This window comes from Epinephelus lanceolatus, chromosome 5 (assembly GCF_041903045.1).
Source record: "Epinephelus lanceolatus isolate andai-2023 chromosome 5, ASM4190304v1, whole genome shotgun sequence".
NCBI lineage: Eukaryota > Metazoa > Chordata > Actinopteri > Perciformes > Serranidae > Epinephelus > Epinephelus lanceolatus.
The window spans coordinates 30460313-30479880 of NC_135738.1; the positions used below are offsets into that span (position 1 = coordinate 30460313).

At 42.8% G+C, this 19568-nt stretch overlaps 1 protein-coding gene across 1 annotated transcript; it reads left to right on the forward strand.

The window, feature by feature from the left end:
• Positions 1-18257: 18257 nt before the first annotated feature.
• phlda2 (pleckstrin homology-like domain, family A, member 2) lies at positions 18258-19315 on the forward strand. Its single transcript, XM_033634641.2, has 2 exons — positions 18258-18839; positions 18954-19315. Exon 1 carries the CDS (start codon positions 18382-18384, stop codon positions 18796-18798), a length of 417 nt encoding a protein of 138 aa, XP_033490532.1. The 5' UTR covers positions 18258-18381; the 3' UTR covers positions 18799-18839; positions 18954-19315.
• The last annotated feature ends 253 nt before the right edge of the window (positions 19316-19568 follow it).

The window sequence follows — 19568 nt, forward strand, 5'->3', positions numbered from 1 at the left end:
TGTGTTTTTGTGTGTCCTCTGTCCTTTATGTCCAGTAGACTGTATATGTGTTTTCAAGATATTTGCATGTATGAGTAAAGTTGGACAGTTGTTTCCAAACCTCTTGATTTGCAACCGCCTGTCACAGGTTACTTATGTCTAAAGTGATAATATAGGCCTTTTTCACAACAGACATTTTGACCTGTCATTTTAGTGAACAGGTATTAATTATTACATTAACAATTTCTCAGTTCTGCTCATGTGCCCCATTAAGCGGGACTGTGGCCCAGAGGTAGAGCAGGCCGTCTGCCAATCGGAACATTGTCAACATGTCAAAGTATCCTTGGGCAAGACACTGAACCCCAAATTACTCCTGATAGCTGTTCAATTGGTGTGTGAGTGCGAGTGAATGCTTTCCAAGCAGGTGGCACCGTGTATGATATCCTTGGCCACCAATGTGTGAATGGGTGAATGTGATGTAGTGTAAAAGCACTTGAAGTGGTCAGAAGACAAGAAAGGTGCTATACAAGTGCAGTCCATTTACATTTCCAGGCTCCTGAAACTGAAGCAGCTAATCCTGAACTTACACCAAACGACTTTTCAAGCAATGTCACTGTTGCAAACAAGTGTCCATGCCAAACTATAATCATGGGTTTTACCTCAGTGGGTTTGCACTCTCATGATCTTGATGTTTGGTGTATGGTGGTCATAAAACTCAGTCCGAGCTGTCTTAAAGGTCCAGTGTGAAGGATTTAGGGGCATCTATTGGCAGAAATTGCATATATTATTCATAACTATGTTTTCATCAGCGTATAATTACCTGAAAATAAGAACTGTGTTTTCATTACTTAAGAATGAGCCGTTTATATCTACATAGGGAGCGGGGCCTCTTCATAGAGTTCGCGATGTTGATGAACAGGAGCCCAGAATGGACAAATCAAACACTGGCTCTAGATAGGGCCATTTGCATTTTCACCTCGGTCACCGTTGTTCAAGAGAAGTTATGCAACCTCACTGCTAGATGCCATTAAATCTTACACACTGGACCTTTAAGTTGGTGTTTTTCTCACCTCAACGTTCCAACAAAATCAAACATGTTTAATATTATTGTGAGTTTCTTGTCTTGGCTCATGCAAATACATAAGTTTTATGACATGAACACTGTCATCGACTGACAGTGGCGCTCTACAACACCAAACAAGAAGCAGCAAAACCAGGCAGACGGTAAACACGGAGGGGACTCTGGGAAAATGCAAGAATCTAAACAAGTCTCTTGGACTGTGGAAAGGAAGGAGAAACTGGTGGTGTTGTGGAGTGAATAAGAGTGTTTTTTATTTGGTAAGTATGTGATCCGTCAATCAGCACGTCAGTGAGAAAAAGGAAATTTTGAAATGATTGGCTCTCATTCCCACTGTCTTCTCCCACTAAGATAGCACAACTAACCAACAGGAAGCTCATGGCGACAAAATCCAAAATGTAAAGTTAGTACGCATACAGTTTATGGCGCCTTTTATCGAGTGTTTCTACAGTTAGGTGTTTTTGTGGATGTGGGGAATTGTTTAAATGTCATATTTCTCAAAGGGAGTTTGGCTTAATATTTTCCACCAGGAGCAGGATGGGAAATAATCTCAAAAGGAATATTTGTGTTCTTGCTAATTATATTCTTCAGGAAATCTGAAAGTATGTGACCATCATTGATTTTATTATTTACACCTGCTCTTTACCTACTGCAACAGGTCATACCTTCAGTGAAAGTAGGCTTATTGATCAAGACACTTAAATGCCAGTGGAGCTGCTCAGTCGTCCCCAGTAACAGACTGGTCTTACTGGCCAGCTCAGCCTCTCACTTGCTGTTTTGATGCGATAAGTGTCCCTGGGTGAATGCACATGCTGTTGACAGCACAATGTGACTGGACTCTGAATAGCCACACACATCGACTTCACTATTAGGCATCAGCTGATGATTTGCAAATGATTAGCAGGAGCTGAGAGCGAAGCATGAAGTCACGTCCGCAGCGTGATGCCCTCAGAGTGCAGGCACTGACCCTTTTCCTCCTCACCAACACCATGGTGACGCTGTGACAGCATGGTGGTATCCAGGCTGGAGGAATTTGCTTACGGTCTGCCCAACATCAGGCAAGGCACCCAGAATGTCTGGAATTCAGTCTTGGAGATAGAGAAAGCATGTACGCTCCTCTGAGAGACCCTTGTAATGCATTGTGGGAGATAATAGCTGAGTGCTCTGAAGTTTCTGGAGGAGGATGGCGACACTGTGTCCTATAGCAACCCAAGTTTTCCGCTAAGTGCTGAAAGACGGGCACTGTCACATCCTGTCACTTCATCCAGCAACACTTAGAGCTGTGTGTTTATACTTCGATCTGCATGGGAACAGACGTGACAACATGTGACGGTGTGAGAAAACAGAGGTTCACGACGAGGGCTAGGTCACTGTCAACACTGAGCCCTTAATGGTTTTTTGATAAAAATGTTTAAGGGGTTTTGATGTTTTGGAGGGAATGAGTAGGCAGCAGTGACCTCTGACCCTTCAGTCCTACACAACAGACAAACAACGAACTGAAATATCTCTCTTTCTGTAATTTTGGGGATTTTGCTCGACAGACTTGTGAACAAGACACTATTCATGCTGAGGCTGCTGTGCAGGGGGGAGGATTGCCTCGCTGTAACAAGGAGGCCAATTGTGTCTGGAAACTCATTTCTGTGCTTTCTGCAGCACGGCCAGGGAAATGGAACTGCACTGCGGACTCACTGCTCACAGTTTGCACTGTTAACTGTAATCTAAGGTGTCTGTTTCACCCAGATTTGCTCTGTTTGCTTCCATTATACCAACATACCATTAGAGAGTAGTGCAGTAATACACATTGCACTGCTGAAGTGATAAATGGAAACACGTATCAGATAATTTAAGGAATACAAGAAACGAAATATTGTATTGGAATTGAACCAATATAGTTTCAATTCCAAAAATACTGCTAGTGATAATAAAATGTGTCTTACTCCCTTGTAGCTACATTAGAATATCGTCTGCACCCTGCAGTGTTGGAAGGTGACACCCTGAGATCCAGAGAATGAGAAGGATCAGCTGGACATTCACAAGACAAGTGTCAGGTCAGCTCATTTGGTCCTGTCATGGAAAACCTGGACAAGTCATGGAATTTTGTTGTGTATAATTACACAACAAAATTCTACACAGCGCTACAGTAATCTTCCATGGATAACCTTCCAAGTAATTGTAACATAACAGCGAATTTATTTTCTGGAGCTGCTGACATACCTCTGATATGTGTCAATGCATCACATATGTTTCTTATGACACATTCACACTGGCGCTATTTAATCCGCTTTAAATCAACCCTGGTACGCTTCCACGGATAGTTCGGTTCGTATGGAGTGGTGTGAACGCTCATTCAAACCCTGGTGCGGACAAAACGAGCACTTGAAAACTGGGGGTCTGGGTTCACTTGCAAGTTCACCCTGGTGCGGTTCACTTACAGTGGGAAATGCAAATGGACTATCTAGTGAACCAAAGAGAGGAAGTGACGTAAAGCGCAGTGCATTTTGGTTAAGAAAAAAAACAACTGCGTGACGTTGTCCAGGCATTTTGGTCCGCTTTAAAAAGTGCAGTGTGAAAGTGAACCGAACAAAATGAAGGTGTGAAATTTTTCGGCATTCCCCGCCCAATCGAACCGAGTCCCCCGGATTATCCTGGTGTGAATGTGCCCTTAATTTTTTCCCTGCGTTCTGTCTCCATGTATGCCACCCAGATAACACGCATACATCTGGCTGATGTCGGCCCGAGTCGAAGTTTAGATCGTTAAGACGTAGCAGGGAGAGCGTTTGCTCATTGCCAAGATGTCGCTGAGACGTCGGCCTTTAATCGAAAATGACCACCACGCGACGTTCAAACGACCAATAAAAAAAGCTGTGCTCAGTGGGCGCTCCTTCATTAATATAATATTAATATGCTTCGTTAATTACGACCTTTATTCATTTAGGTCGGACCTTTCAAACTACAATTATTTCACCATTCAATGTGAGAAATCAATGCTAACATTCCAAAATATCTGACTGTTATCATATTTCGTGTGTAAGTGTTCACAATGAAGAGACAAAAGTCAATTTGAGAAACTTTATTTTCAAATTTCCACAAACAATATCTGATGGCCAGTCCGCTTCTCCTGGCAGCCTGCAAGAGACAGAAAAGACGACGAGCACGTAACTTCAAGAAACAAATCCCAACTTCACCACTGTATTTTTTTTTAGCATTTCAGCTGTCTTTTAGCCAGATTGAAGGCTTTGGGTCCATCACTCTGCTTAATTTAGTGTTGAAACTGTTAAATAACGGGATCCGGTGTTAACTCTGTTAACTGTTAACAGCAGCTCAACAATCAGTCCTTCATCCCGGAAAAACAGTGGTTTCAAAACTGCGCTATTACCTGTAGCCACCGGGTCAGTTTGCTTTGCAGAGGAGGAAGATATCCACCCATGCAGCCGATGTTTGTCAGACGTTATAAATTCAGGGCCGATGTGTCGTCCTCAGGCCGACGTCGGCCAGATGTATGTGTGCTATCTGGGCAGTTAGCTGGAGTTATGCTTGAACAGAGTTTGAATCTGACTTGCCTGTATAACACCAGGCAAGTGGGGCAAGAAAAATAATGTGACAGTGTGTCACAGTGTGTGACATGATGCCAATGCTCCACCAGTACTTTTAGATTGTACTACATTTTTGACATTTGGCAAGACAGGCAGCCTAGGATGCTCAGTTGTCACTCAGATTGCCAGTGTGCACTTTGATTTTGTTTTAACTGCTCTGAAAGTAGAGTGTGCTATACATTGTGAATGGTCATGGAAAATTTATTATGGGTCCTTTAAAAGTTATGGTTTTTGAAATGTGTCCATAAAAAAACACGTGGGAACCCTGTCCTGTTGAAAGACGTGAGAATGAAGAGAGGAACAACAGTTGAGCTCTATCTTCTGTGCTCTTTGACCTTCTCTGCTCACCACTCCTCAACTGTTTGATGTTTGCCAAGTGTGTGCGTGCGTGCGTGCGCGTATAGATGGACAGAGAGGATGTATCAACATTACAAATAGGAGAAATCAGTTTGGTGGACTCAAAGGAGAGATGATCTCTGAGCTTTGCTCATGACCAGAGCAGCAGAACAAAGAAAAGCATTCACACTGTGGGGATTATCCCTAAATGACGCCTTCTGCCATCGTCTCATCTTCATCCAGCCGAAGTGTTAAGGGTGCAGTCTTCTTCCGACCTTCCTCCCAGCTGCAGCTGCACACACTGTCCAGCTCTTGGCCCCAAGGTGCTTTTGGCAGAGCCTGTACATGTACGTGAGCTTGTACGAGCTTGTCTGTGTGGGGTCTTTTGTGTCGTCTCCCTCCCGGTCGGAAGTGGTGTGAGCCAGATTGAGTTCCAGAGAAAGAAGGGAATAGAGAGGTGCTTTATGCTGCTGATGCCGGGGTGGTGCTCAGAGTTGAATGAGTGGAACTAAAGAGCCCATTACATCGTAGATCTGATAATGTTGCTGATGGCATCGACACAAGAACTCACAGCTTTGCACACATTTCGATCATTCTTTCAAGTTGGTGCATGAAATACAAAACTGTAGTTATTGTCTGCTTATTTTCTTACTCTTTAGCCACACTGGCAGTATGACTATGGACTACAATGTCAGCAGGTCACTCCACCACGGTCCAGACTGAAATATCTCGACAGCTAATGGAAAAATTGCCATCAAGTGCAGACATTTGTGGGTACCAGAGGACGAATACCAGTGCTTTTGGTAATCCCTGACTTTTCCCCTCACCACCTCCACAGGTTGACATTTTGAGTGAAATCTCTCAACAATTTAATTGATGTGCATGAAATTTGGTACAGACCTTCGTGGTCAGGATGAGCTGTGAAGACTGTGGTGATCCCTTAACTTTTCATCTAGCACCATCATCGGGTCAGAATTTTAATTTGTCCAATACTTTCGCTTACGACCAAACACCTATAAAATGAATGACATTCCCATCAGCCTCAGCTGTACTTTTTGTTTACTGCTAATTACAAACAAGAGATTATGAACATGGTAAAAAGCTAAACACCAGCATGTTAGCATTATTATTGTGAGCATGTTAGCAACTTTAACGTTAACATTAGCATTGAGTTCACAGCAACACTGTTCCTGTAGTGCAGCCTCACAGAGCTGCTAGCATGGCTGTAGACTCTTATTTAAAGGAATATTTCACCCACAAAATTATTGTTTTTATATCAGTTACTCACCCAGTGTTACGTTAAATTTGGGAAGAAAACTTTTCTTGCACGCCGCCACAGTGAACAAAGAATCCAAAAACGGAGAATATTCTTGATGAACTGAAGTAAACAGGGGCCACGTTTAACAACAGCTAAAGCAATGGTTCCCAACTGGTCCAGCCACAGGGTCCACATTTCTCCTTACTCATTAGTTCAGGGTCCACGCAGTTTAATACAGTCAGCGTCATGCTTGTGTTTAGCCATGCTGTCGAGGTAGTTTGTTGTAAGCTACTCATCAGTCATTCATTCTACAGCAGGAAACAGCACTTCACAATAAAAGCTCTGTGTCGGATATTCACTGTACGGTAAAATGAAGTGGTTTTTTTTGTGTTTTTTTTACAAACTCTCACACAGGTCGTGCAGTCAGTTATCCAGTCCTATACTCAGTACTCCCCACGTGAATTTTCGCTAAAACCATGCTGTTGCCCTTGTATTCCACTGAGCAGATTTAAAATGCATGCACTTACCCGGACATGCTACTCCTGCTTTGCTTTAAATAATAAAGTTTTAGCAACAAGGCACTTGTTTGGGAAGTACTGTGCATACCACAGGAAAAATTACACTTGGATTATACTGCATGGGCTGTGTGAAAGTTTGTAAAAGGATATTTTGGTGTAGTTTTGCTGTTGGTAAACGCGGTACCCGTTTACTTCAGTTCATCAAAAGTTTTCTCCATTTTTGGATTCTTCATTCACAATGGAGGCATGCAAAAAAATACATTTTCTTCATCAGTTCAACGTAACATGAGGTGAGTAATAAATAAATAAATGGTCATCCTGTCCGACCCACTCACTCAGAACTCCACTGAAGTTTTTTGCGGTGATGGTGAGCCGATAATTTCCTGTTGAAGGGAACAGTGCCTTTAAAACAATACAAAGTGAAGGCAAAACTTGAGGGAAAACATGTTGTTAAGTACTAAATCAAATGAACTGGCAGTAAACATGCAAAGGAAAGAGTTCAGCTGTCACTGTAACCTCTCCTGACAGCACCTGCTGTACATAAACAAAAGCTGCCACACACTGCAGAGGCTTCATTGGAAACACTGTTTAGGAAGGACAGGAAGGGCAGTGTCCTTGGGGAGCGCGGTGAACAATCTCCTCCAGGAGTGAAACCAAACAAGGATGTGACTAACACCTCAGCGTGGGTTTCACAACATCTTTCCCTTTGTCTCCAGCCAAAACCATTTCAAATCCCTCTGATCATCTGCTTCTGCCCTGCTTAATGTTGCATGTGGGCGTCAGGTGATGGAAATATGGAGGAATTTTGACAGCAATTGGCCGAAACACAATCCATGTACTCTTTTGGGTTTATTTATTTATTTATTTGACTTAAACATTTCGAGCTGGAGTATGTTACCTGACTGGCATGTCTTTGAATGACTGGGAGAGGAAGCAGTGTGGCAGTGTGGGGGAAAATGTGTAAACTTTTTGTAAAAATGACAAAGGAGTATAATCAAACCTGATATGACCTCTGCGTCACTACTTCACATTTAAGGAAACATTAGACGCAGCTGTGGGAGAAAGGGAAACACTGAAAAGTACACCAAATGTACCAGAGTTATCAGAAATTCCTCCACAATCAGTTCCACAGAGTGACTTGTCAACCAAGCACACTTTGTTCCTCCAAGTTTATCCTTATGTGCTTAACACGAATGACTATAAACAATGGTCAGTATATCCGTGCTAATCTTATTTGCTTTGCTGCATTATCACCGGTTACCTTTGTGCCTGGTATGTGTGGGAAAGCAAGCTCCACACCCAATCACAGCACAGCGACAGGGCAGCACACCTCTGTCTGAATTTATGAATGAACAGTGAATGAGCAGGGAACAAGGTGTGGCATGTTTAACCTGAATCACGCTCCTTGACTTCTTAGCATGTATAATGCTGTCAGTCAGACCTGGACTACACGAACAGGAGTAAGGTTACAAAAAAATCAAATCAGGGCCAAGGCTGTTTTGCATATAGTGTGTAAACTGAACGTGCTGCGCCATGCTCTGCTTTATTTTAAGGTGAACACTGATGGCCATGACAGAATTTAACAAGATAAATGTTCTCTTTTGTAATTAACAAGACATTCCTGGTGGTAATTCAAGGTAATCACTGACAGAATCTTGATTTTGATTAATGACCTCCAGTCAGATTCAGACCTGTTGAATCACTGCTAAAGAAATGCACTTAGCTTAGAAGAATTTCTCAACAAATTCATCATGCTTTTACTGTCTCTCTTGGCTTTACGTGGATTATCCAACAATGAGGCATTGTCCTGGTGCTCTACTTCAAGTCAACTTTGTTTCTGCGCAACATGATGGAAGGGCTGTCGTTAAAGCAAAGCTTTTAGTCGTGGAGGCAGACAGCACAGGCCTTTAAGAGGCTAAACTATCAAGCCTAGAGGTCCAGTCCGTGGCCCTGCTCCCACCACAGATTACTTCTGGTTCAATGGAAAGACTCTAGGTTTAACATATAAACTGTAGTGAAGCAATGCAGACAGCAAAGTGAATGCAGCATTCCTGGCAGGAGGAAGGATCGCAGACCTGCATACCTGCCATTCCTCGCAGAGTCAAATTGGCAAGAATGAGGGGCTGGACTCTCCGAGAGGACACGCGAGATCATATCTGTCACCGGAGTTTTTTCACATGGCTCATTCAGTGTGTGTGAAGGAAGTGTGGTTATCTCAGGCTGCATGGCTCACACACCTTTGTGTGAAAACCATGCATCATGAGTAAATTAGAGTGTTTAATTTGCAATGACATTTATGAAATAGTTTCTTCTGACCAAACAGCATTCTGTAAATACATAAGGCCAGTGACGGAATGTGACTAAATACATTTACTGTAAGTACTGTAGTGCAATTACATGCATTTAAGTACACCATGTGCTCTGTCTTTACTTTCTTTACATTTTCCTGACAGCTGCAGTCAGTTTTTATTTTGCAGTTTGCTATTCATCTTATAACGCTGATGCATTTTTATTTATTAAACTAGAGTTGTTCCAAAACCAATACCAGTACCCGAAATGCCTCTAATACTGCCTAAAATGCTGGATCAGGTTTCAGAGAGTTTTATAAGAAATTAATCCAATATTATGTAATTTATTTAGAGACTTTGGGGTAGTTTCACACCTGGATAAAAAGGCAGTTTCAAATAAATCAATTCTTAACTGTTCTAAAACAGTGGCCTACACAGCAATTTTTGCCGTGCAGCCACTGGTAACTATTGTTTTAGAGCATTCATTCATTCATTTGCGTAACTGTTTATCCTGTTAGGGGGTCACAGGGGAGAGCTGGAGCCTATCCCAGCTGACAGTGGGCGAAGGGTGGGCTACACCCTGGACAGGTCGTCAGACTATCACAGGGCTGACACATAGAGACAGACAACCATTCACGCTCACATTCACACCTACAGCCAGTTTAGAGTCACCAATTAACCTGCATGTCTTTGGATTGTAGGAGGAAGCCGGAGTACCCAGAGAAAACCCACGCTGACACAGGGAGAACATGCAGTCTCTGCACAGAGGGGCCCCCCCCACCCGAGGGTTCAAACCACCCACCCAGGGCTGACTTAAGACATAGGCGTGGGCGCTGGGAAAAAAATGAAAATAAAATAAATAATAATAATAATAAAAATTCGCCAGTGGGCGCCCATCCTATTTTTTCCGGAGGTAACAAACTAACAAATAAATAAAAAAAGATAGAAAGAGAGAAAGCAAGCAAGCAAGAAAGAAAGAAATACACTTTGCAGCCCTGTTCCTCAAAATGTTTCATCTGCCCTGCCCCTGCACCTGTACTGTGCATACTGAGAGTGGGGTCTGTGTCAAAATCTGGTCAAGATAGGCGGATATTTACGTTTTACCTGCATTTCATAATAATGAAAAGGTCCAAGCCTTCAGGTGCGGGAGGAGGAGGAAAAGAAAGTCCGATATAGAGGTATGTCATCTGTCTTATGTTATCTTTAAAATGCCGTTCTCTGTGTAACGTCGTTAGATGTTTCATTTGTTGCAGCTAGCTAGCTAAGTAGGAATAAAGCTAATGCTACATAATAATGCTAAGATAGCTGTTGGACTCAGATAATGTTACAGATTGAAGGATATGAGACTGAATGGCAAGCCAATAGCTAGCTATCTGGACAACTGCTCCTTCTTGTGCTGAAATTTCGCTGACAATTATCAGTGATAATGGCTAACACGAACTTATCCACAAAAACAGATTTCTGCACTGGCTTGCACCAGAGATGTGAGCACCACTTGGCATCGTAGCACATTGTAGTAAGCTTGATTGATATTGAAATACATCAATGAATTAGGTCTACACTGGATTACTGGGTTGCAAATTGGCTAATAGCCTATTAGCAATTAGGCTAAATAAAAAATGCTGTTTTACTACTATTAGTGAATTCTGTGACATTTTATGATTTACACCTACCCCAGCAGCACTTTTTGTCTTGAAACCATTGTGGTCCCTGATATTTGTGTCCCCAGTACCGGTGGGGTAATGTGGTTTGGGAGGGCACCAAATCTCAATCTCGCCTAGGGCACCAAAATGGCTAGGGCCGGCCCTGCACCCACCCCAGGTTCAAACGAGGAACCCTCTTGCTGTGAGGCAACAATGCTAAACACCGCACCACTGTGCCATCCTGTGTTAGAGCAGCAAAGAAGAACTAAACTGTAATGTTTGGCAATTGCAAAATGTTAAACTAGTTCATACAAGGAAATTCTATGGTGTTCATTTTCTGCATATTTGTTCGTGTTTTACAAAGGCTTTAACCTGAGCCTCTTGTTGGCCATCTTTAAACTGCCATCACACAGTCAGTGACCAGTACCTCATAAGACAGCCATGTCTGTTTTCATTGTCCTCCAACGGTTCCTCCTGCAGCATTGTGTTTGACTGCGCGCTGCCCTCATCAGCCATTTGTTCTTTTTCCCACGCTGCTGAATGCCAGCATGGCCACAGACACACACACACAGGGCTTATCAGAACAATGCCTCAAATAGCTCCGGAGTCTCATCACAAGGGCATGTCACCAAAGAGCAGAAGAGGATGTGTGTGTGTGTGTGTGTGTGTGTGTGTGTGTGTTTGTGTGTGTGTGTGTGTGAGAGGCAAGCCAAAGTCATAAACGTGTCACAGTATGCAGCTGTTACCTGCGGGCTCTACTGTACTTGTCAGCGGCTCATCACAGCCAGCTCATCCATACTGCTCCCCATTGTTAGGTTGACTATGTATAGTTCTCTGTCTGACGGAGGCTTCACAAGGTGCGTAAACATAACGTGCATGCACACAAAACATTCATGCAGCATTCATTTACCTGAATCGCTGTGCAGGAAGAAACAAAACATGACATAGGCAGGTGAAGAAAATGCACGTTTCACCTCTTTTTTTTACTGACTGACTATTTTATCTATGTGTAATATTTGTTATAATTGAAAAAAAGAGAATGTGTTCTTTTCCAAAATACTTTCAGAGGTTTTATTTATCCCCTATGAAACCATAAGCACTACAATCAATAACTACCAATCTCTTGAGAATATTCACCTCTTTTTTTTACAACAATCCTCCAAAATCCAACATTTTTCTAAATAAATGGATAGCATATTTATTTTAAACACTTCACCATCCTCTAAGGTAAGTACCATTTAGTTAAATGTGAGGCTATGCTAATATTTGTGCACAGGATACAGTCATGTACTGTGTGTTTAGTGTGACTGCTGGGTGTGACAGTTATTAGTCCACACCTTTATTTACAGTTTATCACCAACCTGTATTGCAGCTGTCCTGGCCAAGTCTTTCTTTCATAAGATATTTTAAATGTTTATTCTGCCAATTCAAAGGTTAAAGCCGCTACAATTAATAGCTATTAACAATGGATCACATAATTACTTGTACTAATGAATTCACAGATAATTATCACAAGACTCTGAAGTTCCTCTGAGCACTGCAGAGAATTAAACTTGTTTCATTTTTCTGGTGTTTTGGTCTTATTGGTTTAGGCCCTGTTTAGACGACAACGGTTTCTCTCAAAACGGAAAAGTGTGACCTTTGCGCTTTAAAGAACTTATGCGTTTATATGACGACGTTATTGAAACGAGCCCCGTTCACACGGAGCCGCAAAATCTACTGGAAACGCTGTAGTATGCACGCCAAGCCAATGGGTGGCAGTGTATATTTGCAAAGCAACACCACGGCATGACGGCATGACGCCATGCGCCTGCGCTGAAGCGCCTTCCTCTACAGCACGGTGATTACAAACCAAAAGAAAGAAGACACAATGGCGAAAGCATACACAGTAGTTGCCACAGTAACAGATCTACACTTCACTTCAAATCAACAGGGTGAGCAGCACAAACAGAGCTCAGCATTGTTGTTGTGACGGTCGGCATGTCAAGTGACTGGAACCATAATGCGCATGTGCGAAAAGTCTCCGTTTTCAGAGGAACTGCATATTGCAAGTTTACATGATGACGGAGATGCTGCTGTTTCCAAAAAGTTGCACTCTGGAACCCGTTTTCAAATCGCTGCGTTTTCAGGCACCCAAAACGCCGCTGTCGTGTCAACAATCAGCCAAAACGCAACTAAAGTTTACCATTTTCAGTTGAAATCGTTGTCGTATAAGCAGGGCCTTAGATTTGAAAAAAAGGTTAAAATGTGGTTATATTGTCACCCTCACAAGAATTTATTCTGTAGTCTCAAGTGTGGTATTTGTTGATCTTTGGTCATGGACTTTCCACACTGATGTATGACTTGCAAAGTATCCTCGGTGCGTTGGTCGTGGACGTTCTGGGACGCCTTGTCAACTTCTGCCTGTTACATGTAATGTCTGTTTTCAAAATATACTTAAGTTTCCATAGGAAATGTACAGTTTTCATACAGTGTCTTTCAAAATAAATGAAATAAATGAAACTACATCGGTACAAAATCGCAAGTTGACAATTTTCTTCAACAATAAACACACATAGTTATGTTTTGTTAACACACGCACACTGTTGGGTTTAAGCAACAAAAGCACTTGATTGGGTTCAGGAAAAAAGAACAAGGTTTGGCTTTTCAATCATATGGGTGAAAGTTGATGGTTGTTGGACCCATCCACTACCACCATTTAACAATGATGGCCCTTGGCCGCATATTATGCTGACGTGAAAGGACAGCTTTTTTTGTTAGTGGAAGTCAGTGGATGCCAGAAGTAACTGACCAAGTACCTGTATACGACGACTTTGGAGTGAGACTGGGTTTGGAGGAAGCACAAGCTCTCTACCCATGATTAAAATGCTGGTACAGCTGATTTTAACCAGTTTGCAGTGATTCCTTTAATTTAATTCAAAGAAGATGTGTAATTTCAATTCCTTTGGGGATAACTCCCAGTAAAGCATCCAATGGCTCTCGGGGGATCTGCTATGTATAAGGGGTGACTGAAAAGTTTTGAGCCTAACCCAGAAAATGGGTAGCTAGGCAAGCCAAATGATATTTGTATAATACCACCTTTCCTTGTTACCATTTAACATGTTTCAAACTGTTTCTTTTGTTTGCAGATTCTTGAAGTGAATAGTGATCAGTGATTTGTTAAATATGCAGATATTGGAGTATCGCGCTGTGATCAAATATCGTAATCTCAAAGGGATGTCGCCATCTGAAATCCACCAAGATAGGCTCAATACTTTACATGACAGTGCTCCTTCATATGCCTCAGTCAAATGCTGGGTACAAGAATTCAAGCGTGGCAGGGAGAGTGTTGAAGATGGGTCTTAGGGTCCCAACCTGCAGAGTCCTTTTCCACTGGGATGTGTTGCTCTTGAGGGGGACTATGTTGAAAAATAAAAGCACTGAAAAATCTGTATTTTGTTTTGTTTCCTTGGGGTTCAAAACTTTGCAGTCACCCCTCGTAAATCTCATCCTAGTATCGCTCCAACATACGTGACCAAAAAGTATAGACAAAATTTGAATCCATTTCCCCGCAACTCCTCCAGCAGTTGTTGGAAGATGATGACCCAATCTTTGCTCTTATGTGTGATGTTTTGAAATTACACGTTATTAATTTCCATTTAAATTCTCTCCAACGATTAGAGCAGCTTACCAAGTGAGACTCGGAAATGAAAAACTGGCCGATAATGAATCATCAAATCCTTAAAAAAGTACACTCTGTACTACAATTTGTAGTGACTTGCTCTCAATGACTGTAATAAAGTCCTCCAGTCCTGTTTTATCTTACCTCCCAAAATCTTGTAGACTATCATTATAAATAGATTAATCTCCAACACATAGGCCTACTGACTTATTTTCAGCCTAAACAAGTTAATTCCTGCACGGTTCAATGAGTTGCCCTCTTTGTATTTTAGGTGTTTTGTGTGCTGTGATTCACAGTAAACACTTAATAACTTCATGCCCCGACACGACTCCAGAACTCTAGGCCCTTCTGGTCCTTCCACCTGCTGTCTTGTCACACCCATGTGCCCTTGGCTGCAAAACTCACATCACACTGAAGTAAACAAATAAAAAAAATGACAGACTCTTGTGCTCAGCAACTCACATTTATCTGTTCATTTTCAAAACTTCTCCTCAGTTGTTGCAGATGACACATTATCTTACTTCCTTTCTCTCTGTGTCTCTGGAGGTTTTGTTTTGTCTTTGTGGAGACATTGAGAACCGGAGGGTGCTGATTTGAACCCGAGGTTGTCACAACACACCTCGTGAGATCCATCACACTGTGTGACTCCCTCCAGGAAGACTTGTACTTTCACACAATCCGGAAAAACAAGTAAAACAGTGACACATTAGGGTTTTACTGCTGTTGGAGTTATGTGAGGAGCTTATTAAAAGGGATGTGATGTTGGCCAGATAACTGAGGATGTGCTGACAGAATATGGATCATGTTACCCATCACTGCTTCTTCAGACATAGTTTAGTTTTCCAGTTTCTATATTTTCTCTCTTCTTCCGTCATTTTTCCGAGTCTTTTCTTAGAAACACTCACTAACGTTAACATTCCTGTCTCCTATAATTTATTATCCTCCAACCCTCTTCATGGGGAAAATAAATTATGGCCCTTACACACACAGATAGACACAACATAGTCATCCTCACGTGCTCACACTCACACCTGGCCCTCCTTTGGCAAGCAAAGTCCTCCAGAGGAAGGCGCCCCACCACATGCTGAGTCACCGCCTGGGCATGTCTGCGAGTCTCCACCGCAAACAAAACCTATATATGCCCACATGTAACACACACATACTGCAAGGCAACAAAGACAAAAGCTGCTGAAACAAAGGGGTTGGTAAAGAGGCGGCGGTGTACCTCTACACTCGACAGAAGCCGGCATGTTGCTTGACTCAGTACACACATGTGGTTTCCTTTTCTTTGAGATCAGAGGATTAAAGTGGCCGCCACATCCCCCTTCCAGTGTCAGTGCTCATGCAGGCGCTGTTTGGAGTGATTCACCATGGTTACGCCTATGGTGCAGTCAGATGTCTGTATGAGCATAGTGGTGTTGATGTGTGAGGTCGTATGGGTGGTTTTCTTTAACTCACAGTGGCACAGAATGGTTTGAGTCCCCACAGGGTCACACAGATATTTACATATTTACTGGAAAAGTCTGGAGAAGTGCAGTGTGTGTGTGTGTGTGTGTGTGTGTGTGTGTGTGTATTGAGTCCACAGTGACATTTCACATCCGGAGGGAAACTGGAGGGGAGATGTTTCCAAAACGTCTGAGAGAGGAGACTGATAGTGAGGCAGACAGGAGAGCCTGAAGTGGGTGCTGGGTGCACGTTCGCCACTGTGCACACGAACGATGCACCCTGGCTGATGCATCTGAACTAGACACTGGGGTCAGGGTTGTGTTGTGTGGGTGATGATGAGTCGATGACATCTGGCTTCTTACCACCTCCTCCTGCTGATTCACACAGGCTGCGGATGTATGATACCAGTAAAGATGTGGGTTTTTTGGGTATTGATCCTGTTGACACTAGCATCAATACTCTAAACAAAGAGCTGGTAACACTATCCTCAATACTTTGAGGACCGATCCCTCCTACACAGGTCCCAGGAATTCAGCGATACACATAAAGTCTGCTACTATCAAGCCCCTTTCCCACTAGACAAATAACCCACTAACACCCTCTAACATCTGGCTTTTCCATTTATTGGGATAGGTTTCAATCGGCACTCACTCCCAAGACAAATGGCTCCGCAGTAGTCACGGGTATTTATCGGCTCCAGCTCTGATCATCTTATCGCTGTGATGGAAATACACCCAGCCCCTTTGCCAGCATGATGCAATGATGGGCTGCCACACAATACCGTCCATCTCAAGCCAAGTAGCACTCGAACAGTTTGAGAGAGATAAAAAAAAAAAAGTAACTGCTGTAACATTTGATTTGAACATTTTCATGTCAGACATGACATATTTTAGCAGATTTTCCTGTGTTTAAAAAAACCCACAAACACGTGCTAATTTTGGTGGAAAAAGGGAATCAGTCTGACGTGAACGTGACTGAGGCATTCAGGTGACAGACAGAGTGACACTGCGGTCAGTTGTGAGTGAAGGGGCTCAGCATGGGAGTGACAGATGTGATCTATATGCAGCGATATCAAAGGGCATATTACTCGTTCGGTAGCTTTCATTTTTGGCAGCTGTCACCTCAGGTTGTATCAAAGTCACGTGACTGTGAAATCAGAAAATAATTTGCTAATAATCTGCTCGTCTTTTGTCATTAACTTAATATAAATATGTTTTTGTTGTATGAATTCAAAGTTAATTCAACTAAATATTTTTAGTTTTATTCTCAGACCACGTCAGAACTTGAGTTTACCTGACTTTAAGACTTCAGAGGTGGAGGTTATGAGTTGAATGAGAGTTCACTAAACATATTTTAATTTAAGATTTTAATAAAACAGGGTCAACATATTATTAGAGTTCCTAAAATGTGCTGTTTGATAGTTCAAACCATCCAAAAAGAAACCATAAGAAACCTCATTTTCATTGTAATAATGATGAAAACAGGGAGAATCACAATGAACTTAAGTACCCAGTTCAGTCTGTCATACTCTGATCATTTAATACAATCACTGGGAGCAGCCTTACATGGAGTTTTAGCACTAACTCAAAAAGAGTAGCCTCAGTTTTAAGGATCTGTGTGTCTAAACAATAAGTTTAGTTCTTTTAACTCACATTTTTAAGGCAGTGGGTAAATGTTAAAGCAGCTTAAACTGCATGGGAAAACACTTTCTGCTTGCTTTGTCTGTTTTGGTCTCTGTAACTACTGAGGAACTGCATAACAACCTGTGCTTTCTAAACCTTGTAACCCATTCTCTCTCTTTGCAGCTGCTGACACATCTGATGAATTCTGCGCTCACTGAATGGAAACTGTGCTCGTGGGCTGTTTGGGTGCATTTCAGCAGCTTGACATCCACAGACAGGAATAGCAGAGTTTATGTAAAACACCACTGAGGTGAAACAAGTTTAGTCTGATGTATTACCTTTTGTAAAGAGTCACCGGAGAGCAGGGTGGCACAGCAGCACCTACATGGAACAGTGTGGGTTTATTAAGGGAATGAATTACCAGGCTGTCATGGAAAAAGTCTGGATCATAAACTTTAACAGGGTATTCAAAATCCCCCTGAAACGAGTGTTGATATTAAAGGCTTACAGGGCCGGAGTGGCTTTTACGCATGTGCTCAGCTCACTGCGCGCACATCTGGTAATTAACCATATTAGACTGAATCACTCGGCGCAGAGTGGGCAAACATTTAGACTAATCTCTGCAGTAGGATGTGGATTAGTAATTAACATGTTGGGGGTGTAATTAGGTCCACGTTAGGACTTCCTCTGCCCTCTTCCCCCCGCCTGCGCCACAGCTTCCGCCCACACACATAGCCTTGAATTACTCCACTGGCAACTGTTGATGCATTCCCAAGTCATCTGACGTCAAGTGGGAAGGGCTCAGGCCAGAGTCGACTATAAAAAGTCCTCTGCTACCTTGGTCCATTCACAACGCAACTCTGGATTACTATTACCGTAGTAGAGAAGCTCCTTCCTCGGGCTCCTCGGACGACACAGCAGGGGAAGCAGTGGGTTCACGAACCTGCCCGGCATAAACAATGAAAATGTCAGCGGCGGAGATCAGCCAGATCCTCAAGGAGGGAGAGCTGGAGAAGAGGAGCGACAACCTGCTCCAGTTCTGGAAGAGGAAGACGTGCGTCCTGACCACGGACAGCCTCAACATTTACGCCGACACGCAGAAGCGCTCCAAGGGCAAGGAGCTCAAGCTGCAGTCCATCAAGAAGGTGGACTGCGTGGAGCGCACCGGCAAGTTCGTCTATTTCACCATCGTCACCACAGACAATAAGGAGATCGATTTCCGGTGTTCTGGAGAGGAGAACTGCTGGAACGCAGTGATCACCATGGCCCTGATCGATTACCAGAACAGAAAGGCCATCCAGGACTTTAAAACGCGGCAGGACAATGAGAGCGCGTCTCCCGGACAGCAGGAGAGGCGCATGGCGAGGGCGCCCTGAGCCGCTGTAAGGGACTCCGGCAGTGATCCACTCCTAATATGGTGAGGGACACACCATGACATATTGCTGACATGTTATATGAATCAGAATAAACATTGACTGTGGCTGAGCGCAGCGAGGGAACCTTAAAACTAATGACTCTTGTCTCCTTATAGTGTCAAAGTGGACCATAGAGAAATAATACGCGGACCAAAAGGAAGACAAGGTCATCCGGTCCGGAGATGAAGGATTGTTCGGGGCTGAGCTCTCGGAGAGAGTTGGGACAACTCATCTAAAGTGACAGACGGAGAGATTTCCAGCAGCTCCACACACACAGGACTGAACCCTTGAATTGTCAAAACTATTTCAAGTCTGCTCTCCTGGGAGGAATGTCTCCTAAAACCATGATGTTAATTTATTTGTTTCCAGGATATGGTGTTACTGGCAAACAGCTTGTGTTGTTTAAATTATTCACTATTTCAACTGTGTGTTGAGTGTGTATTTATTTGAATAAATATTCATGCATTTGTAACTTGAAGCTCTCCTCTACTTTTATTTTTCATGTCTCAGCTAGAAGCCTTTTTCCTTGGTGTCAAGGTCTGTCAGTATCTCATTACAGCATTATAGAGTCAGTAACAGTATATTTGACACTCGGGGACACTTTTCACCAACGGCATTTCTTTGTAAATGCCAGACATGCATCAGTAAAAAGGGAGTGGAGCACAGGAAAGTCCCTTTCCTCTCTGCTGTCAGGTGGAATGTGACTCTTGATTGTCACTGGGAGGGTTTCA